This window comes from Balearica regulorum, chromosome 17 (assembly GCF_011004875.1).
Source record: "Balearica regulorum gibbericeps isolate bBalReg1 chromosome 17, bBalReg1.pri, whole genome shotgun sequence".
In the NCBI taxonomy this organism is placed as follows: domain Eukaryota; kingdom Metazoa; phylum Chordata; class Aves; order Gruiformes; family Gruidae; genus Balearica; species Balearica regulorum.
Genome location: NC_046200.1, coordinates 3,664,844 through 3,684,636, shown reverse-complemented (window position 1 = coordinate 3,684,636; position 19,793 = coordinate 3,664,844). Strand labels below are relative to the sequence as shown.

General features: G+C 58.8%; 1 protein-coding gene across 1 annotated transcript; it reads right to left on the bottom strand.

Annotated features, from left to right (window-relative positions):
- Positions 1-1,145: 1,145 nt before the first annotated feature.
- Positions 1,146-19,588, bottom strand: HIP1R (huntingtin interacting protein 1 related). The gene is made up of 32 exons (XM_075769408.1): positions 19,381-19,588; positions 14,191-14,254; positions 13,635-13,777; positions 13,265-13,321; positions 12,923-13,003; positions 12,715-12,791; positions 12,343-12,404; positions 11,081-11,221; positions 10,544-10,601; positions 10,370-10,445; positions 10,002-10,139; positions 9,853-9,911; positions 9,710-9,782; positions 9,142-9,325; positions 8,979-9,067; positions 8,561-8,677; positions 8,002-8,103; positions 7,558-7,752; positions 7,169-7,316; positions 6,753-6,839; positions 6,348-6,455; positions 5,832-5,968; positions 4,913-5,023; positions 4,733-4,791; positions 4,390-4,420; positions 4,198-4,260; positions 3,579-3,679; positions 2,850-2,955; positions 1,931-2,054; positions 1,739-1,800; positions 1,391-1,579; positions 1,146-1,297 (listed from the first exon to the last, which is right to left on the bottom strand). The coding sequence occupies exons 1-32, from the start codon at positions 19,471-19,473 to the stop codon at positions 1,250-1,252; spliced, it is 3,183 nt and encodes a 1,060-aa protein (XP_075625523.1). The 5' UTR covers positions 19,474-19,588; the 3' UTR covers positions 1,146-1,249.
- Positions 19,589-19,793: the final 205 nt, after the last annotated feature.

The window sequence follows — 19,793 nt, the reverse complement described above, 5'->3', positions numbered from 1 at the left end:
TAGATAGCTGTATCTACATGGCTAGGTACCTATAGAGCTATATATATATATTTGTGTGTAGATCTGTACATATACAGGTATAGCTATATACAACCATATATATATATATACACACACACACATTCATAGATCTAGCTCTGTGTGTGTATGGACACAGATAACTGTACACATATATATCTAACACCACATCCAGAGCCCTCGGTGGGCACAGGACCACATCCCACACTGGTGTCCCCACACACCCCCCCCCCCCCCCCCGACCTGTCCCCGGGCTTTAGCTAATTCCTTGGAGGCACGTCCTTGCCTTGCGCTGCCCACGGTTCAGGGCCGGCTTGCTTCAAGCAGCCGTGGCCCCGGCCTTGGGCCCCTCCCCACCACCAATCTGACCAGGCACCACAATACATATTTTAAATATTGCTTCTTTAATAATCTACATCGTGGTAGTAGCTCCAGGGGACGATACAGCTGACAGGATTTTTCTTCCGGCCCCATGTCCCTCCACATCAGTAATTCCTTATTGCTGCAGACTTCTCTGTCCCCTGGTTCCTGTAGGCCACAGTTAGATTTAATTCTGCTAATTATCTTAAATATAAAACATAATGCAACTGATCTCCCGACATTGCTGTAGTAATAAAAAATAGAAAAGGGAAAAAAAAAAAAAGTTTGTATCCTTATTGCCAGTGTGTGTCAGTAACTGCTTTTTCCCTTACAAAAGCCCTGCTCCTCGTGCCAGTTAAGGCTAATGTCTCCCTCTCCGCTGAGGGCAGATCCCACGCCAAAACAAAGCAAATTATTCCTCAGGCTGAAAAAGGGGAATTTAAAAAACGGTTGCAAGAAAAGCCCAACAGTTTCCTACTTTAAAAACAGTTCACAGTTCTTTGAAAGGGTCTGAGCAGTACAGTAGAGAGCTACATTTACTGAAAAACTTCTAGTCCTGATAAAGTTTAAAAAACAAAACAAAACCCAAAAAAAACCCCCAAAACCCCAACCGAACCCCAAATTAAATTAAACCGGGAGAGCCCGTTGGCAGGCCAAGAAGAGGAGGGCATCCATCCTGTGCCTCCCGGGGAGCCGGCAGGAGCACCCCTGCTCTACGAATAGGAATCAAGTGAGGAAAAAAATAAAAATAATTTTTAAAAAAAAAAAAAAAAAATCCAGTTTTCCAGGCCAGGAGGTGAGAAGACCCCCGCGCATGAAGGCACGCCAGCGCGAAGGCAACGCAATCTGTGGAAAACACAGTCGGCCCCTGCTAGAAGTTCGCCCTGTCAGGGGGGTTCGGGCCGGCGTCTCGTTCGGGCTGAAAAAAGAGAAGGGGATAAACGAAATACCAGTCACTCGTGCTGTGAACACACCTCCCCGTGTACATTTACCCCCCTCCCGGGGAACTTACCTCCCCGTGGCTGGGCTTCTGGGCCAGGAGAGGCTTCTTGAGGATGCCTCGCCTGGGGGCTGGCGCCGGCTTTGCCTCCCCATCCTCCGTCGCGTTGTAAGTGCCGGCCAGGGCGTAGTGCTGCTTCCTCAGCTCGCCCAGGCGCACCCGCTCGCCCTCCAGACGCTTCTCCAGCTCCAGCACCTTCACCTGCACCCAAACAGCCATCCTGATCCCTGCGCATCCCAGGGGTGCGATATCCCCACACCATCCCCAGTGCTGCACTGAGGGGGGACAGAAGGGACACCACCCCCCCGCCCCGCCCCTGGCCCGAGGCTGGCAGCGTCGAACCCACCCTCACGGCCATACCTGTGTTTCCATCTCTTCCTTCTTCAGCTTGATGAGAGACATGCCCGAAAAGTCCATGGTGTCTGTGGAGAAAAGCAGGGGTCCTCACTGAGCGCTCCCCTTACAGACGACCCTCACGTGCCAAAGCAGAGTTGGCCAGAAAGGGATTTGGGGTGTTTTTTCCTCCCCTTCATTCAAAAAAAAAACCCTCACCCTTCTCCTCGATCTGCTCTTGCCCCGACTTGGTGGAGGCCACCACGTTGGCTGCCATCTCATTGACGTTGCGCGAGCACTCCTGGAGCCGGCCCAGGTTCCTGCTGCTCTTCTCAGCTTTCACCTGCAAAGAGCACAGGGAGGGTTGTGGGTGCCCACCATGGCACCTCCGCACGGGTGCTGACCCGCTGGGTGAGCCTCCAGGCAGCCACGTTCTGCATTAGAGCAGAGACACCGAGCACACCATGGCAGAATGGTTCCTGGGGGTGGAAAGGACAGATGGACACATGTTTAATTCTTAATGATCCCATCATGGCCAGACAAGGTGACCCCTGCAAGACCCCAGGACACCAAACCAGCTCTGCTCTCACCTGAGCCAAGCACGCATGGATAAGCAGCATCGGTGAAGACAGAGCTTTTTTTTTTTTTATCCATGCTCTTCATTTTAAACCCATCTGCTGTAAAAAGCAGCAACCTGCATCTCCGTTTGCTCCCTGAAACCTCTACCCCTCATTTTCACCCACGCCAACGGGAAAGGTGGCAAGGACCAAAATCCGTCATTCTCAACGCTGGCTCCTGCAGTTGCTTATTCGGGGTTTCTTGTTAGTTATTAACATTTTCTTTAGGTAATCAGCTTGACAAGAGGAAGACAGGAGGTTTTACACATCTTCATTCCCAAGGCAAGCTCTGCCAGGTGTGGGAATATTAATACAGGTGAAGACACGTGGATTAAAATTGCAGATTGACTTGAAAATAGCGAGAGCTTCCCTTCCTCCCTGCGCCGGGAGGAGGCTGCAGGACCGGCGGAGCGGGACAGCCAGGCTCTGCTGCCCAAAAGCATCGGTGGGACAAAAACACGAGAATAAAATGACTTAAAGTTCGACAAGCTGCATGCAGGCGGTCCTGCTGGGACACTCACCTTGGAGGCAGCCACCAGCTGGGCCGTACTGGCGGCAATTTCATGGGAGCAGACGATCAGCTCTTCATATTTGCCCGTATGCAGGACAACTCTGTCTGCTGACTCTCTGCGTTATGGATCAGAGGGGAGATCGCATTAGAGATACTCGCCGTGCACTATGAAGCAAGCGCAGGTTATTTGTACCTATATCCTTAGAAATCAGCATCAGACTTTGAAACAGCAGTTTTGTCTGTAATTATTCAAAGCTCATTTACAAAGCAAACTACTCAAAGCCCAGATCCAGAAGTTCTGGACGGGTATAAAATATGAAAGGAGGCAGGATTGTGTTTCCATAATGAAGTGGATGACAGTTTTAAAGCTTTGTCCACAAAGGCCCCCACATTTCCTGCACTGGCATGGGGATATCCTGCCCTGACCCCAACCACCCCCTCCACGACCATCCAAGCAGCAACTCGGACACGGAGTACTTGACTGCGGCAGCTTTTGCATTTCGCAAACAGGGAGGAACTGGCGGTCCCTATTTCGGTGACTGGTCCGACACGGGCTACGATGCTCTATAAGGAATTAGCAATAATGCTCCACGTAGACTCAGCAGCGGGCCAATTTCGGTTATCAGGCAATGGAGAAACATAGGCTGGCCCTGGGCGCAGCACGCGGAGCCGTGCCCAGAGAGGAGCCTCCTGCAGTGGCTGCGGGAGAGGTCCCGGGAGAGGTCCCGGGGGTACCTACACGAGCTGCGTGGCTCCCCAGCCCACCGCCTTGGAGGCAGAGATCAGCCCTTCCGTCCAGCGTGAGTTCTTGGCGTAAAACTCCTGAGTTGTTGCTGCCCCCTGTTGTTATGAGAATATTATGGCTTGTATGAACTTGTTTCTAATATACAGCAACATATAAATTCATAAATCCATATAAAATATCCATATAAAATATAACAATATATAAATTCATATATAAAGCCATAAATCATAGAATCATAGAATAGTTTAGGCTGGAAAAGACTGTCAAGAGACCAACCAAGGGATTGGCAGCATGTCTGCGCCCTTCGGGTCGCTCTTACTGGCCTGCTTGAATACGTATCAAGAAAACTAGGTTTGGAACCTCAAACCTGCGAATTTGGGCTGGGTTTAAAACACACAAGTTTGGGCCATCGTCTTTAGATGGACAAGGCTTTGCAAAGACGACAGCGATCTGTGCAGAGAGCACGGGGCCGAGCAGCCTGTCTGCAGTGAGTGGGACTGCCAGAGTACTGCTAACACAGAAAACTGCAAAATTCAGCATGTTTCTGCAAATTGTGGGAAATTCTCCCATATTTCCTCTTGGTGCAGAAAGAGGAGTGTAGGGGAGGACTTACCCGGCCACTTTCTACAATCTCCTTCTGTAGATTCGTGGATGTCATTACAAGAAGTCTAATAGCCTGGAACAAAGAAAAACAGGTTTCGGTGTTCGATGGGGATTCTGTAGAGAAGGATTGACGCTGCCGATGGTGGGAAGCTACAGTTTTGCACAGTCTTTGACGTCCCAGTTAGGTCTCTGGAGTACTGACCTTCATTAGGTCTGTGCAGGAGTTCAGAATCCTGTAGGGAAACAAGAGAAAAGTGTTCAGCATCCTCCGACGGCACGTCCAGGGAAGCAGGCTTCGGCCTCAGTTAGAAAACAGGTCTTTTTTGGAGATGGGCCAGCCTGCAGGTTACTTCTAAGTAGCCCACATAGCAGCCACAAAGAATTGACTCAGACATACAAGACCAAGGTCCACCCTTCTGAAGAGAATTTTGTGCTCAGCATCAGGACGATGCAGCACGTGCGGCTTTGGAGTAAAGCACAGACGAGCAGGGTATGGGCATGGGACAGAAACGTGCCTGTGGCTGTCGCCACCCCTCAAAACTCACCGCTCGTTCACTTCAAGCTTAACACCGGAGCTCTCATTTCTGGCCTGGCTCATCATCTCCTGTTGGGAAATGCAAGAGGAAGGTTGGACACCACATTGCTGTGAGGGCGAGCAGGGTAGAGAGATGGACGCTTTGCTGCCCCAAGGCACCAAAATGGTCTCTCCTGCAGCTTCGTCTCACCTCTATCCGCCTAACGGCATCCTCAATCGCCTCTGAGGTGGAGGCCATCTCCTTCTCAACCATGTCCCCCAGCTCTTCTTGCTTGATGTCTAAGCTCTTGGGCCTCAGCTCCTGCCAGAGGAGGCAGCAGCCGCCAGGAGGTTTTAGGCAGAGGGAGAGAAGGGAATATTTGTAAGGAATAACACCAAACCAAGGTATTTGACCCCCTTTTTTCCTCCTAAATAAATAAAGCTGCAGGAGCAGCATTCTGTAGACCACAAGGGTGGAGGGACATGTGCCATCAACTTGCAGCAAACATGGCACAGGACCTCAGAGGGAAGAAACGCCCCAAAACAAGGTGAAAAAACTCGATCACAGGAGCAGTTTTGGCAGGGCTGGGCTCCAGGGGGCTCTGGAGAGCTGAGAGCCTTTGAATTAACAGTAGTTTAATGGAAAAGACCAATGGGGGCTTCACAAGAAGAAATATCTGAAAGTTGGGAAGTTTTATTCCACAGGGGTTACTGGGCTGAAAGACTTCAGCTGATCTGAGGGTGACTCTCCGTGCACCACCAGAAAGGGTCTCAGAACTTGGAAGCTGACATGGCTCAAGACAAGCACCAGAACCTGCGGGTACGGGGGACAAGCCACCCCAAAGTGCTCACTCCAACCCAGCATCTCTGATTTCAGCTCTGGACAATGGTGAAAACCATTTATTGATTTTTTTTTTTTTTTTTTTTTTAAAAAAAGCTGTCCATCGCCTCCCCGGGACGCAGCCAGAAGGCTGTGAGTAAACAAACATCCCCCCGTAAAAAACAGAGGCAACATCCTACTGCATTAACCGATTGCTTTGCTTTTTCCTTTAGGAAATACCAATGTCAGTAAATAACCCACCCTGCCAGCCCCGGGCAAGGAGGTGGGTGCACTGGGCTCCATCTCTTACCTGGGCCAGCTGCAGGACCCCCCGCAGCGCCTGCCGCACGTTCCCCAGCTTGGCACGCCCCAGCGTCTCCTTGTCCTTCAGCTCGCCCAGGTAGTCCAGGCTCCGCTGCCCACAGTCCCGGCACGTCTCCGTCAGCCCTGGGGAGAGGATGGGTTGGTACCAGGCTCTTTGCTGGGCAAGGGGTCCCTCCATCCCAGCCCTGCCACCCTCTTCTTCCTCCTCCCCTTGGCCGCAGAGATGATGTCAAGCATCGGCGGCGTCCAGCAAATTTCTTGCAGAGGAGCATAAATCAGTTTTCAGGAGCAAAGCGACGTTCCTGGCCCAGGAAGGGGAACCAGAGGGGAGGGAATGTCGGGAAGGGGAGCTCAGGGAGCTAGGGGTACCATGCTGCCCCCGGGGAAGATCTGACCCACGTCCAGCCCCCAGCAGCGGGGGCTTTGGCACGGCCACCCCAAAAACAAGCCCCACAAGCAATAACCGCCCCCAAGGCCTGCTGCGTCCGTGCACAGCACTCACGGTCAGCATGGTCGGTGGGAGCCAGGTGGGATGTGGCGCTGCCATTCACGATGGTATCAGCCGTGAGGTGTGCGAAGAGGGCCAGGGCCCCCACCAGCCCCGCGGCATCTGCCGGTGAGAGGACGCGGTCAGGCATTGCTGGCCCGGGACATCACCCGCAGCGCAGCCCGCCCTCAAAGGCACCCCAGAATCAGTACAAGAGCTTGGAGAGGTTGGTATTGACCCCTCTGGCTTGCACACTGCTCCTCAAACGAGCACATGGGGACCCCCCAACTCCACCCACCGTGTCCCCAGTCACCAGGGCACTGCACGCTTGCCAACGGCCCCGAAGCAGCCGGGGGCTGCTGGACGTATAAAAACGAAAGCAAGACGCAAGCAATGCCACCAGTCCCCAGCCCCAGGTACCTGCCATGGAGGCCACGTACTGCGCGTGTCCGTTCTCCAGGGTGTCCACGGACTCTAGCGCTGCCTGCGCCCGGCTGAGCAGGTAATCTGCAATGAATTTAGCTTCGTTAGCGCAGTCAGGCTGCCGAGTGTCTGAATGAGCACGAGTGTTGACTTCATGAGGCAGCACTGAGTGGAAGCCAAGATGGCTTGGGTCTCCAGCCCCAGCTGGGGAGCAGCACTAAAATCTGAGTCATTAAAGCAAAATAGTGCTGAGATCAGAGCTAAAAATTTACCCCTGGGAAGCCAGACCCCAACCTCCTCGGGTGTGATGTTTGGTGGGAAAAGATGCCTGGGGGTAGCTGAGATGGAACACTACGTGTCTCAGAGGGAGAAGGGGCTGTGGGTCGCAGCCCCCGTGATTGAGCAGGAGGTACCTGGGGAGCTGGTGCAGCGGACGTGCAATGGGTCATCCAGCTTGGCCATCGCATCACGGAGGATGTCCTCCGCCTCCCGCACCGTCTCCTGCAGGATGCTGAACTGCTCATCCAGCAGCTTCTGCTGCAGGCTCTGCTCCTGGTTGCTCTGTGGGGCAGGAGGGACGTGTGGGTGGCACAGCCAGGGCGCAGAACCCCTGTCACCAGCACGTCCCCCGAGAGCCCATTTGCAGACTAGAGCCAAGCATCCCGTTATTGCTGGTACGGGTCTCGCACCACCGGCTGCATTGGCGATGGCTTGCCTAAGCCCCCCCCAAGTACTCAGTATCCCCGAAACACGTCTCGCCCCAGTGAGCGGAGGGGCACCAGGCTCCCACACAGCACCGTACCTTCTCCAGGAGCCTGCCCTGCAGCTCACGGATCTCCCTCGTGGCCTTGTCCGCCTCCTGGCTCAGCTGCAGCTCCTTCTCCTCGACGAGGCCACGCACGGACAGCAGCTCACACTCCTTCTCGCTCACCGACCGCCTCAGCACCTCCTTCTCGGCGTGCAGGGCCTCCACCTGGGCGCTGAGCTCCACGCCCGCCTGCCAGCGGGGCCAGGATAGCCCTGTCACTCGCCTGTCACCATGTCACGAGCCCAACGGTTGCGCAGGGGGGAGTTGAGGACATGCCCAGCTCATGACACTGATGGGGTGGACCCGCATTCAGCCCCATGTCGGCTCCCCGGGCTGCTGTTTGCGACACTGGCCTGACAGCGGCAGCAAGCACACCGTTGTGCACGAGAGGGATTTGTGACGGGGATTTGGGCGCATCCCGCGCCCCCGGCCTTGTACCTGCTTGGCGTGGCTGAGCGAGCGCTGCGCCTGGTCCAGCTCGTCCCGCCGGGCGTCCAGCTCCTGCCGCAGCTGCTCCATCTGCACGCTCTGGTCCTCCAGCTGCAACCGCATGCCCGTGCCGGGGGCTCAGCCGCACCGAACGCGCTCTGGCGCTGCTCGGCACCGGCGCGTGGCCAGGACAGCGGGAACGAGCCTGGCCACGTGTTGCGGGAGGGGTTTTCAGGATCTCGGGGAGGGGGGTTGTTTCCCCAGGGCAGGAATTTTGGGAGCAGCCTCCAGCTTGGGTGCCGGAGAACAAAAACACCTAAACCCATTCAATTTGCATTGTGGCATTTTCTTGGGGGAAGAAATGGCAGATTTGGGCAAGAAGGAATGAAGCACACATTAAATAACACCCTCCTGAGGAGCCAGGGCAACTCCTTCCTGGATCAGGGACCGACACCACCGACCACCCGCACCCCTGGCACCCAAACTGTGCTCAGCCACCACGTATCCCGGGCTGGGAAGGGCTCGGTGCCAGGCTGGCGGGGCCGGACTCGGGGCCATGCTGGCTCACCTTCATCTCAGCCTCCCGCTTGACCTGCTCCACCTGAAACGCCAGCTGCTCCTTGACGCGTGCCACCTCCTCCTGGCTCTGCTGCGTGACCGTCAGCTGCTTGGCCGTGTCGGCGTTCTGCGCGGGGACAACCGGGATCACTGGGCATTCAGAGGGGGAACCCTTGCCACTGCCGCGCTCATTCTGCCCAAATTCTGGCTGGGGGTGTAGCTTGGAGATGCCTTTTTCACAGCATCCAAAACACTGACTGTCGGCGGACAGGAATTCAAGGGGTGCCCCCACCCGGTGCTCAGAGGTCCCTGGGTGCAGGACGATGGGACCAATACGGGGTGGGGTTGGGCACGCACGAGCCACATTGGCAGCGGCAAAGGATCAAAGGCGGCAGTCGGTCCCTGCCTGGCACAGGCAGCAGCGTTACCTTCCTCAGTAGCTCAGCGTGCGTGTTGATGAGCTCGCTGTGCTTCTCCTTCAGCTTCGTGTAGCGGATCTCGGTGGCGTTGGCTTTCTCTGAATGGGGTGAGAAAGCATCAGCAACCGCGGCACGGGTGTCCTGCGGCCAACGGGCGCTGTAGGGCACCTACTTTCTGCTTCGGCGCAGAGCCGCTGGGACCTGTCGCTGTCCTGCTTTGCCTTCTGCAGCCTCTCCAGCTCATCCCGCAGCTGCTCGTTGTCCACCAGCGCCTTCTGCTTCTGCTTGCGCTGCTCCTCCACTTCACCTTCCAGGCTGTTCACCTGCGCCTTGAGCTGCGTGATGTACCGCTGCGCCTGCGGGACGCCGTCAGGCACTCGGGCACCGCCCTGCCCCGACGTCAGCAACACCCCTATCCACCTGCCCTCCCCAACATCCCTATCCAGGTGCCCCGCTGCGATTTGGGCAAAGCAGCCAGGAGATGCACGGGAAAGCTCTGCCCTCGGCCCCTGCAGCTGCTCTGTCCCCGCTGCCAACAGCCGGTCGGGACAGCAAGGGACACGTCTCGTATACCTTCACCCCATCTCCATCGGGAGTCAGGTCCTGGCGCTGGGAGAGGCCCCGAAACACAGCGCTGTGTGCCAGGCCCCACTCCTGCTGCATCCCATCGGGGTTTCCACACTACAGCACCAGAAAACCCCTTGCTCCCCCGCACCGCCTACTCCCTGGCCAGGCTTTACCTCCAGTTTAATCTTCTCCATCTCTGCACGGAGCATGTCCACCTCCTTCTTCAGGCTCTCGATCTGCGCATCCCTGCAGAGAGAGGCGGGTTGGTGCCACGCAGCAGTGGCAGCCCACCCTCTGCCGCCGTGGATCCCCGTACCTGTCATCCCGAATGCCGTTGGGTGGCCCGAAGGTTTGCTCAAATATATCTGAGGTGATCTGGGGAAGACAGAGGGTGCCGAGCTGAGCCAGGCTGCGGGTGCCTGTCCTCCCCCGTCCCAGGGTCCCATCCCATCCCTGTGCCCCCACCTGCGGCTCCGTGGTGGAAGCTGTGCTGATCTCAATGAGGTTCTCCGGCTCCTCGTCCTCAGGGGCTTCCTCAGGGATGACGACCACCGGCTTCACATGCTCGGCCAGCGCGGATGCCCGCAAGAAGTTCGGGGGGCTCTGCAGGAACAAGAAGTTGTGATGGCATCACCTGGGGTTTCGCAAACCGCTGCAGGCACACTGCCGAGGGAAGGAAGGAAGGCAGCCAGGGATGCTGCTGAGATGGGCCAGCGGGTCCCTCTGCAGTGTCCCCAGACCCCGAACCCATCCGTGGGGACACCCCTGTGCACCCCAAACCCACAAGCTCTCCAAAGCACGGCACGCGAGCACACACCGAAATCCTGCCGTACCTCTGGCAGCCGAGGGATCTGGATGAGCCGCTTGAAATACAGCATGTCGGATGCTTTCTTAAAGAAGTTTTTGAGGCTGGAGGGGGGGGAAGAAAAACCGCTCGCAGGGGAGGCAGAGAGGGGGGCTTGGCAGGAGGGAGGGGACCCCACCGCCCCACCTCGGCCCTGGGTTACCTGCGAAACTGCTCGTGGAAACGGTCTCGGTGTCCCTGCAGTGTGTCGGCCGGCAGACCTGTGGTGATGGGGAGGGACAGCCGCGACTGATCCGGGGCTGCAAATTTATTCACACGCGCCCGGATCCCTCCGGCTGCAAGAGCCGGCGGGTAAAGTCAAGGTGGGAGTGGGATGCGAGGGTCAGGACGGGAGTGGGGTGTCCCCATCCCTGGCATAGGGACCAGAGACGTGGCACAGGGAAAGGCGGGCGTGGGAGCCCCGAAACACCCACGCGAGGCCCCTGGCGCCGCACTGCACAGCAATCCCGTGCAGGGCGCTGGCGGGCCAAGGCACATCGGTTTGAATTAAGCAAGGACGAGTCCCTCTAATTCCTTCATCTGGGATGTCTACGTGGGATGGAGCAGGTCCTTAGAGCCGGGCTGGGATATGGGGACATGGTGATGGACGCATTCATCCACGCAAGCCTGATCCCGGAGAATCCAGCCAGAAGCCCGAGCTGGGAAAAGAGGAGTGCGGGGCACATCCCCAGGGACTCACAGGAGTGCAGCTTGAACATTAACTTGACGGCGTAGTGGTAGAGGTGGCTGCAGTCCTGGATGACCTGGATGAGGGGGGCCAGGCGGCACTGCACCGCCGACATCTGCGAGACCGCCATCGAGGTGTTGAGCTGCCTGAAAACTGAAGGGTTGAGCGCGGTGAAACGCTGCTGCTGTGTTTGCAGAGCCGTCCTGCTCCGGGCGACTTGGCTTGATCATTAACCACGATGGACGTGGCTTTGCCAGGACATGGAGGAAAACACTGGGGCTGCTGCCCATCCTGTCCCACCGAGCTGGGAACAACCCCGCTCCGGGCAAGAAAACCACCGAAAAGGACTGTTGTGTCAGAGGGAAGGGGTACTCAGCTCTGCCCTGGACACCCCGACCCCAAAAAGGAGGGATTTAACCCCAGGACGATGCAAAGGCAGGATGGCTGCCCTCGGGAGCTGCCGCTGCAAGCCGGGGAAGGCGAGGGGCTTTGCTCCGCTTTACTGAATTGCACAGGGAGCGGATCCCAGGGTGGGGGACGGGCCGGCCGGCACCGCAGCCTCGCCTGCCCCGGCTCAGAAACGGATCCCTTCCCTTGGCAGAAATCCAGCCAGCATATCCACTCTGGCTTCTTCCCCGCTCAGCTTTAAAGTATTTATGAATATAAATTCTCTGTATAACTGGGTCAGGAGGAGAAGCGGGGGGCTGATGGGAGCCGGGAGCACGGTCTCTCCCGCTGTGCCCTGTTTTCCAGGGCAGCTCCGTGGTTCCTGACTCGCAACAGAGGAAGAAACCGCTGCATTTTTAAGCCATCTAAAAATTCCTGGAGAAGGAGGCGAGCAAACACAGGCAGGGGCCTCCAGTCCTCCCCAGAGGTATTTCAACAAGGGGAAATGAGTATTCAGAAAGAGGTACAGCCCCATCCTCTGCTTGGGGGGGGACAGAAAGGATTTGGGTAACACGTATGATTAACATGGTCGTACCAAATAGAAATGAAAACCATATTCAGAGCAGCACTGCTCTGAAAACAACACTCTGCATTGCTCAGGTGGGCTAAAACCAGACACGTTCCTTAAATATTTTCCTACAACTGCCTCTACAGAGCATCAATGGGGGAATCTGGCTGAGAAACGACCTCAGAAATCTCATCGGAGGAGGAGGAAGGACCTAAGCCTCTGACCTCAGCCTCCGGAGCTGGAACGCCGTTCCGACCAAAGAGCGAAACTATTGCTCAAGAGCCCTGGGGCGAGCGGGAGGGACCTGCCGCCTCCTCACCTGACTCCGACAGCTTCAGCTCACAGTCCAGGTAGTCGAACAGCTCGACCGTCAGCTGGAATCTGCCAAAAAAAAGAATCCAAAACCCTATCACCTGGCGGCAGAGACAGCCTTGCTCTGGCTGCTGATGTTCACTGCAGGTCCTCATAATGGCGAGGGCTCAGACTGACAAAAATTTGGGGGTTTTGCTTCCTGCATTTACGCCCCTCACCACTCTGCAGGCGCAGGAGGAATCAGGCACCATCTGACCAATTTATAAAACACCGATGGCCGCCCCGAGGAGGAGCCATTTCATTAGCAGGATGCCGCCAGCCGGGCAGCACGGAGCCGGCGACCACGCACCGGTTGCTTTGCTCCTGCCAGGACACTCACATGTTGTTCACGTCCGTCCCCGCGGTCTTTTCCAGCACCTCGTCTGACACTTCAAGGCCTGGGGGGAACTCGGGATGCTTTGTAAAAGGAAAAAAAAACAAAACCAAACAAACCAGCAGTTGCTGCTAATAGTTTTGCTGATGCAACGCAACCCCCGGTGAAGGCCCGTACCCCGGCATGGCAGGGTGCGCAGGCAGCAGTCTCTCACCTTGGTGTGGAAGGAGATCTTGGTGAGGAGGAGCCGCGTGTAGATGCTCACCAGCTGCCCGTACCTGTCGTGCAAATGGCCCTGCCAGAGACACGAGGGGAAACGCGGTGAATCCGGAGCGATGCAAACGGATCTGGCAGAGCCTGCGCGTGCCGGCGAGCCCGTGCCAGCCCTACGGCTCTTGCCCTCTTGCCCTTCACCACGTGCGCGTCCATCACCCAGTGGAGCCAGAGGCGACGCGTTACTTCAAGCGGTGCTTTGCCCTCCTCGTGCCCGCGACGCTTTTCAGCGCCCACCCCAAAAGCCCCGGGAAGGCGCAAACATCCGCTTCGCCCCACTCACCCACAGTTCCCCCGTCTCTCGGATGTTGCTGCGGTACCTCTGGCAGTCCTGGAGGACCTGGGGACAAAAGCGGGAGGGATGCAGGACGGTGGGGCTGGCGCGGAGCTGGGCGAGCGCCCGCCTGCCCTGAAGATGGATCTGGCCCCTTTGGGAGAAGCTGTTCAAGCCCTTCAATGGCAACCAGAGGCCGGGGCTTTGCACGGGGAGATTTCAAAGACACGAGATAACAGAGCGCTTCAGAGCCCCACGGCCTGGGAAAGGCGGCTGGGCAGGGAAGGAAACCCACCCTCCGCGCAGAGGGACGTCGGCAAAAGCCAAAAATTTCCCCTTGCCAGCAACGCGGGAGGGACGTTTCGGAGGGGACACTCACGTTGGGGTGGCCATCGCGCAGGACCTTGTGCAGGACGTGGCAGAACTTCCAGCTGAGGATGGCGCTGCTGGGCAGGGGCAGCCCGATGGCGTAGGACCAGAAGGTGAAGGCTCCCTTCTCGTGGTGCGTCCCCAGGATGATCCCTTCCCTGCGGTCAAGGTCAACCGGACACACATGGGAGCAGAGGACGGGCTGGGCTGGGAACTATTCCTGTCCAACTTTCATTAAAAAGGGGACACGTACCGAGTGTACCGCAGGCACAGAGATCACTGACACGATGCTGCACCCACAGATTAAACCCCCGTTTATTTTTTACTGGTGCCCTTCCCCTGCTGCAGGGCACACCGGGGCCCTTTCCATTTTACTGCCAAAGAAATGCAATTTTCTTGCACTGCTTTTGTTTGCGTTTTCATTGATGGACGGACCTTCACGATACCATCCCCCAACCAAGCTCTGCGTGGGTCTCGTCTCCCAAACCTCCCGAGGCCGCAGCCCCACGGGGTGAAACCCCTCCTGCCTCGCCGCTGGATCTCCTCTGCGCCAAGGGAAAGGATACGGCGAGCATGTTTCTCCTTCACTGGGGCTTCTTGCGTATTTATGGCTTTGCTGATGCTGACGGCCTGCGAGAGGAGGAGAGCGCGGCCGTCAGCAGCGGCACGACCCTCGTGGTCCCCAACCCACGTCCCCATTTGTCACCTTAAAGCCGTTCACGACACATCAAACAGGGTTTTTTTTAATCCATGATCAAAGCGGCCCATTAAAACCCGCCATCCCCGCTGGATCGGTCGGAGCCGGGCCGCTACCTGTGCTCAGCTGCTGAGGCTCCCAGCTCTTCCCGTCCCAGGGAACAAACGGCATTTTTGCAGCCTGAACTCAGCGGCATGCCCGAGGAGCATTAAAGCTGGACAGCGAGATGCCAAATTCCAGGGCTGTTTGTCTAATCACAAGGAGTCTTTAAACCAGAGGGTGGCGGGTTAGTTTTTTTTTGACGACGTTGCTGCGTGCAAACAGCACGTGGGGAAAATGCAGCCCCCCAGCAAGGGGGGAGTGGTGGTCGCGACGCCCATTTCAAAGGAGCAAAAATCCAGAGCAGTGAGATCATCAGAGGCAAATTATCCACATTTCAGTGTGTTTGATCACAGCCCACTTTGAATTATGAGTTTATTCCAAAAAACGACCCCAGACAGAGGTCGGTTGCACCTTTTGCATGACAACAGGCTGTAAAACCGAGTTGCTGTGATCGATGAGGATCTTCCTCATCGCACGAGCCTCCTCGCACGAGCGCTCAGGCTGTGCCCGTGTCTGCAGGTTCTCGGTCACCGGCGGAGGAAAAAGATCCCAGCTGGGACGGCAGGAAGTGGCTCCGCTGCCGGCACTCGTGCCGGAAGAGAAACCTGGTCCCTCCCTGCAGCCCCACAAGCCGTAAAATCGTACAAAAAAATCTTATCTCTCCTCCCGGGCAAAGCACCTGCTTCGACACGGCCGCTGGTCCAGAGGCCGTCCCTGAATCAAGGCGCTTTCCTGCAGGAGGAGGAACCTGACGCCGGGTTATCGAGCGCTCCTGACTTATGCAGGAGGAACCCAATGCTCTGCCAAAGGGGCGATGCCACAGGTATCGATGCACCAAATCCACCCCAAATGAGCCCAAAATGGCTGCGACCACAATTTGAGTGGTAACAACACTGTGAGCGCATGGTTTTAGTGGGTAAAAATAAAAAGCAAACCTGTGAGCGCATCCCAAACAGTGAGCCCGTCCCAAAATGCTGACAGAGCACAGTCACTGGGAAAAGGGGTTGGTTTTGCCTTTCCCGCACTGGGGAAGCCCCGGCGTTACCCCGCCATGTGGGGCCGTAAAGCAGCAGAGGAATTAAGCCGGTGACTTGCTGTAATCCTCTTATCCTCGAAGGTTAACGAGCCTGGAGTGCCCGGGAACAGGCACTCGCAGCGCAGCCGCTTCTCCCAAAGCGCCCGTCACCTCCACAGCCACCCGGAAACCTGGAGCCAGCAGAGAGGCTGTGCCCTCGACGACGGCTTGGAGATGTGCCACGGGTCCTCAGGCCTGCTGGCACCTCCCGGTATGACACCAAAGTGATGGATTATTGACAGAAAGCAAGGTTTATCACGTGCCAGAGCGCAACAAGCTGACAGTTTTGCAAGGCAGGGCTTGGAAACGCATCTTGTGGCAAAGAGCGGCTAAAGGGGCTGTTGCACCTTATTGAGGTGCTTTGTATGGGTGGGGAGCGGCACAGACATCTCCCAAACCTGGATTTTCACTGCCCTCCGTGCGCGGGAGCAGCAGGATACGCTCGTCCCAACCCACCGTGCTCATCCCAACCCACCGGCAGGAGCCAGGCTCAGCCTCCAGCCCCACAGGGCAGGGAGGAGGCGCAGCCAGAGGGGCTGATGCGTGAGACGAGGGCAGACCCCCGGGAAAGGAAACGCCGTCCCACGTCCCCAGGGATGGGAGCTCAGCCGCCCGGCGCTGCCTGGCAGGATGGGGATAGGGCTGGGACCCAGCTGGCCCGTCCCAAAACCAGACTGTAATTCCCATTGGTGCTGGTGGTTTTATTGCACTTACTGCCCATAAGCTCGTTTCCAGCCCAACCAGCCAAAATTCAGCCCGGGAGCTGCCGGAGAGGCTGGTTTCATCCGTGGTGATTCAGCGCAGAGGTTTCAACTGAGCCATTTTACATCCGGCACAGAGGAGCGAACCCGTGCAGGGGCAGCCCCCAGCCCACCCGCAGCACTGCCGTGATGAAGACACCATGCCCGGCGTGGTCCTAAATAAACCACGGTGGCACCAAACCCACGTCAATCCCTTGGGGCTGCCAGCTCAGGCCGGCTCCAACCCCTGGGCTGGCCAGGCGGTCCCCAAAAAGGGGATGGTGGGACCAGAGATGGGCACAGGGCGATGCTGCAGCCTGGGACACGTGTGCCTTCAGCCTGTCCCGGCCGGCTGCCTGGCGAAGCTGGGCTGTGGAGGACGGTTCCAAAACGGGGAGATTCACCCTCGTGCCAGCCTCTCGGGACATGGGCAGGTCCCAGTTGTCACTGCAGGCGCGCACCCAGCCTGGCTGAAACCTTCATGCCACCTGCGGACGGTTCCCCGTGGCCGCCGGGGAGCGGTGCAGCTCCAGCCCTGCCGGCGGGGGGGTCCGACCCCAAAACCTGCCCGGCCGCGGGCGCCCACACGGGTGCAGCCCGAACGCCTTACTCACAGCCCTCACGTACCAAGCTGGTGACTAAAGCTGGGATCAAAGCGCCCAAATGAAGGAGCGCAGTTTACATCCACCCCTTCTTTCCTTGCTTTTAATTACGGCGTGATCGTCCTCGCCCACGGCTCCCCAAAGCCCCGGCATCCCACGGGGCCGCAATCTCCACCCAGCAGGTGGATGCCGGGTCCCGGCGCGACGCCGTGGCGGGGAGTGATTTTTTGGCAGCAGGACATCAAGCTGGAAACCTCCCCGGCCGGGTGGCGCAAGGGCTGCCGAATCAGCTGAAACTGCAAACAGCGGCTCTGGAGTTCCCTTCCTAACGCTTCTCCTTCCCAAATTACACCAAAAAAAGCACCACTTGGTAGTCACACATGCTGTATTCCTGGTGGCCCTGGAGGTCGCTGGATTTTTAACCTTCTTGTTTAAGAAAAGCAAAAACTAGCCACAGAAAAGGACAAGTTTTGCCTCCTGCCAGACTGCAGAGCGAGCGCCTGCTGCAGGACAGTGGCTTCCCACCTCCCACGCATGGCCAAGGGGCATGTCCGCATCACCCGGACACCACAAGACCTCAAAAAGCATTTTCGGAGAAAGCAGGTGACCTTTGCATCACTCATGATGCACCCAGGATCACACGAGGGCCGGCAACCCCCATCCGAACTCACGGACATCACCCCAGCCTTCGCCAGGGAAAGGAGATTGGGCACTCGCTTTCGGCAGCGTATTTTTCCAGGGTGGCGTGAAATCCTCCGCCGGCAAAGGCACACGGAGAGGACGTGCCACCGGCCCCCCCGGGATACAAACGCAACCGGCGGCCGTCTCCGCAGCTGCTATAATTAGACGTAAAAGGCAGATCAATACCTGCGTACTGACATTGGAACAGTTTTGCTCTCACCCGAAGCGCTCCTAAGGGAAGCCACGTTAGGATAAAGTTCCTTTAGGAGAGTTTTTCAGCAAACGCCAGAGAAAAAGCTCAGTGCTGGGTGGTGGATGTGACCATCAGCCAGTGAGCCCCAGGTTTAGCTCTGACAGAGAGCGACCACCCGCTCGCCCCATACGTGACTCTGCCCAAGGGATCCTCGTAGCCATGAGCGCAGTCGCGCCCACGTGGGGCACAAATCCCACCAAAAAGCACAAAACGCCGCGGAAGGACGGAAGGGAGGGAGGAAAGACACACTCCCACCCGGCCGGCACAGGCTGCCCTTCGGCACGCAAGGCAGCGCTGCCACCGTGATTATTTATCAGCGGTGCCCAGCAGGACGGTTGAAGGAGATGTGTCCAGAAGGAACCGGAATTGCCGGTTTTCTTGTGTTGCTCCCCAAACCCAACAAGCTCCGTTTCCTACCCAGTGTGGCTGAACGACATCGTGACCCCGTGAGACCCAAAATCGCCACCTGCCTCTGCTGGTGCTCTCCGAGGCCAAACCAGCCCAGGGGCCGGGGAAGGACCAGCCACGCAACGGGGCAAAGGGGAAAAATATCTGCGATGAATTTGCAGCCTGAAAAATCAGAGGGGTCAGGGGGTGCGTGCTGGGAGGTCGCTATTACTCTTGCTGGAGCAGCCGGCGAGCCCGTCGCTCCATCCCTCCCTGCCCACGGCCGTTGGAGTAATTAACGTCCCACGAGCCGCAGACCAGCCGTGTCGGTGCCCGAGCATCGCCCGCCCCACGGGGGTCGCGAGAAGGGTTACGGACACCCCATCCAAGCCGGACACCGTGGGGCACAAATGAGTTTGGGCTTTCTTCTCGCTCTGCCGCCCTCTCCGGGGCCCCGCGGGGAGTCCCCACGTGTGACCCATCCCCGTGGGAGACAACTCATCCCCGCTGACCAAACAGCCCCCGGTTTCGTTGGGGCGGCCCGTGTCACCACGGGACCGGGGGCCGTGGCAGGGATGCGGAGATGCGCGTTACCGGTGCGGCGGGCGGCGGGCACCGGGCGGGGGGGGGGGGGGGTCAGCCCCGGGCTCTTGCTTGCGCCGGCCCCCGGGCTCGGCCGCGCTCCCGCCGGCACGGCCGGGGCCATAAAACTTTCCCTGTTTGCTCACGGCCGTGTTTACCTGCCGATAAGGCCTGGGAGGGTGCGGGGAGGACGACACACCGCCTGCCCGGGGCTCTGCTGCCCGCCGGGGCGGCGGCGCACGGCGGGGACCCGGCCCCGGTGCCCGGCCTAGGGGCGGCAGGACGGGCAGGTGCCCACGCGGGACCGTCCCGGGGCCGCGGCGGGAGGAAGCGGTGGGGCAGGTGGGGGCGGGGGAGCCTGCGCCGTGCCGGCAGCGGGGTCGGACGGGCGGACGGGCGGGCAGACAGACGGACGGACGGACAGACGGACGGCGGCCGCGCCGCCCCACCGGGGGGTCCCTGAAGCCCAGCGGGGACCCGCCCCCCCCCTTTCCCCGGGAAGCCCCCTCGTGCAGCGCGCAGCGAGCCCCGAGGCGCTGCCCCGCGGAGCGGGCCGGTCCCGCATCGCCCCCAGACCCCGAGTCGGGACCGGAGCCGGTACCGGGGCACCGCCGCCACCCCCTTCCGCCGCCCTTGCCTGGCTCTTGTCGAACTGCTCCCGCTCCGCCTCTAGGCTGTGCCCGCCGCGGCGGCTCAGCACCCGCGCCGGTACGCTCTTGATGCTGTTCATGGCGGGACCGCGCACCGGGCTCCGCGCACCGGGCGCAGGCAGCGACCGGCGCCGCCCGCCGCCCCCCCCCGCCCCGCCGGCGGCTCCTCCCGGCCGCGCGCTGCGCCGCGCTGCGCGCGCCCGCCCGCGTTACGACGGCGCCCCTGGCGGCCGCGCCCGGCCCCCACGCGGCCCCGCCCGTCGGCAGGTGGGAACCGCGGCCGCCGCCGAGCCCGCCCGCCCCGCTTCCCCCCCGCGGTGCAAGAGGCACCGAGGCCCTGCCCCGCTTCCCCCCCGCGGTGCAAGAGGCACCGAGGCCCCGCCCCGCTTCACGGAGCGCC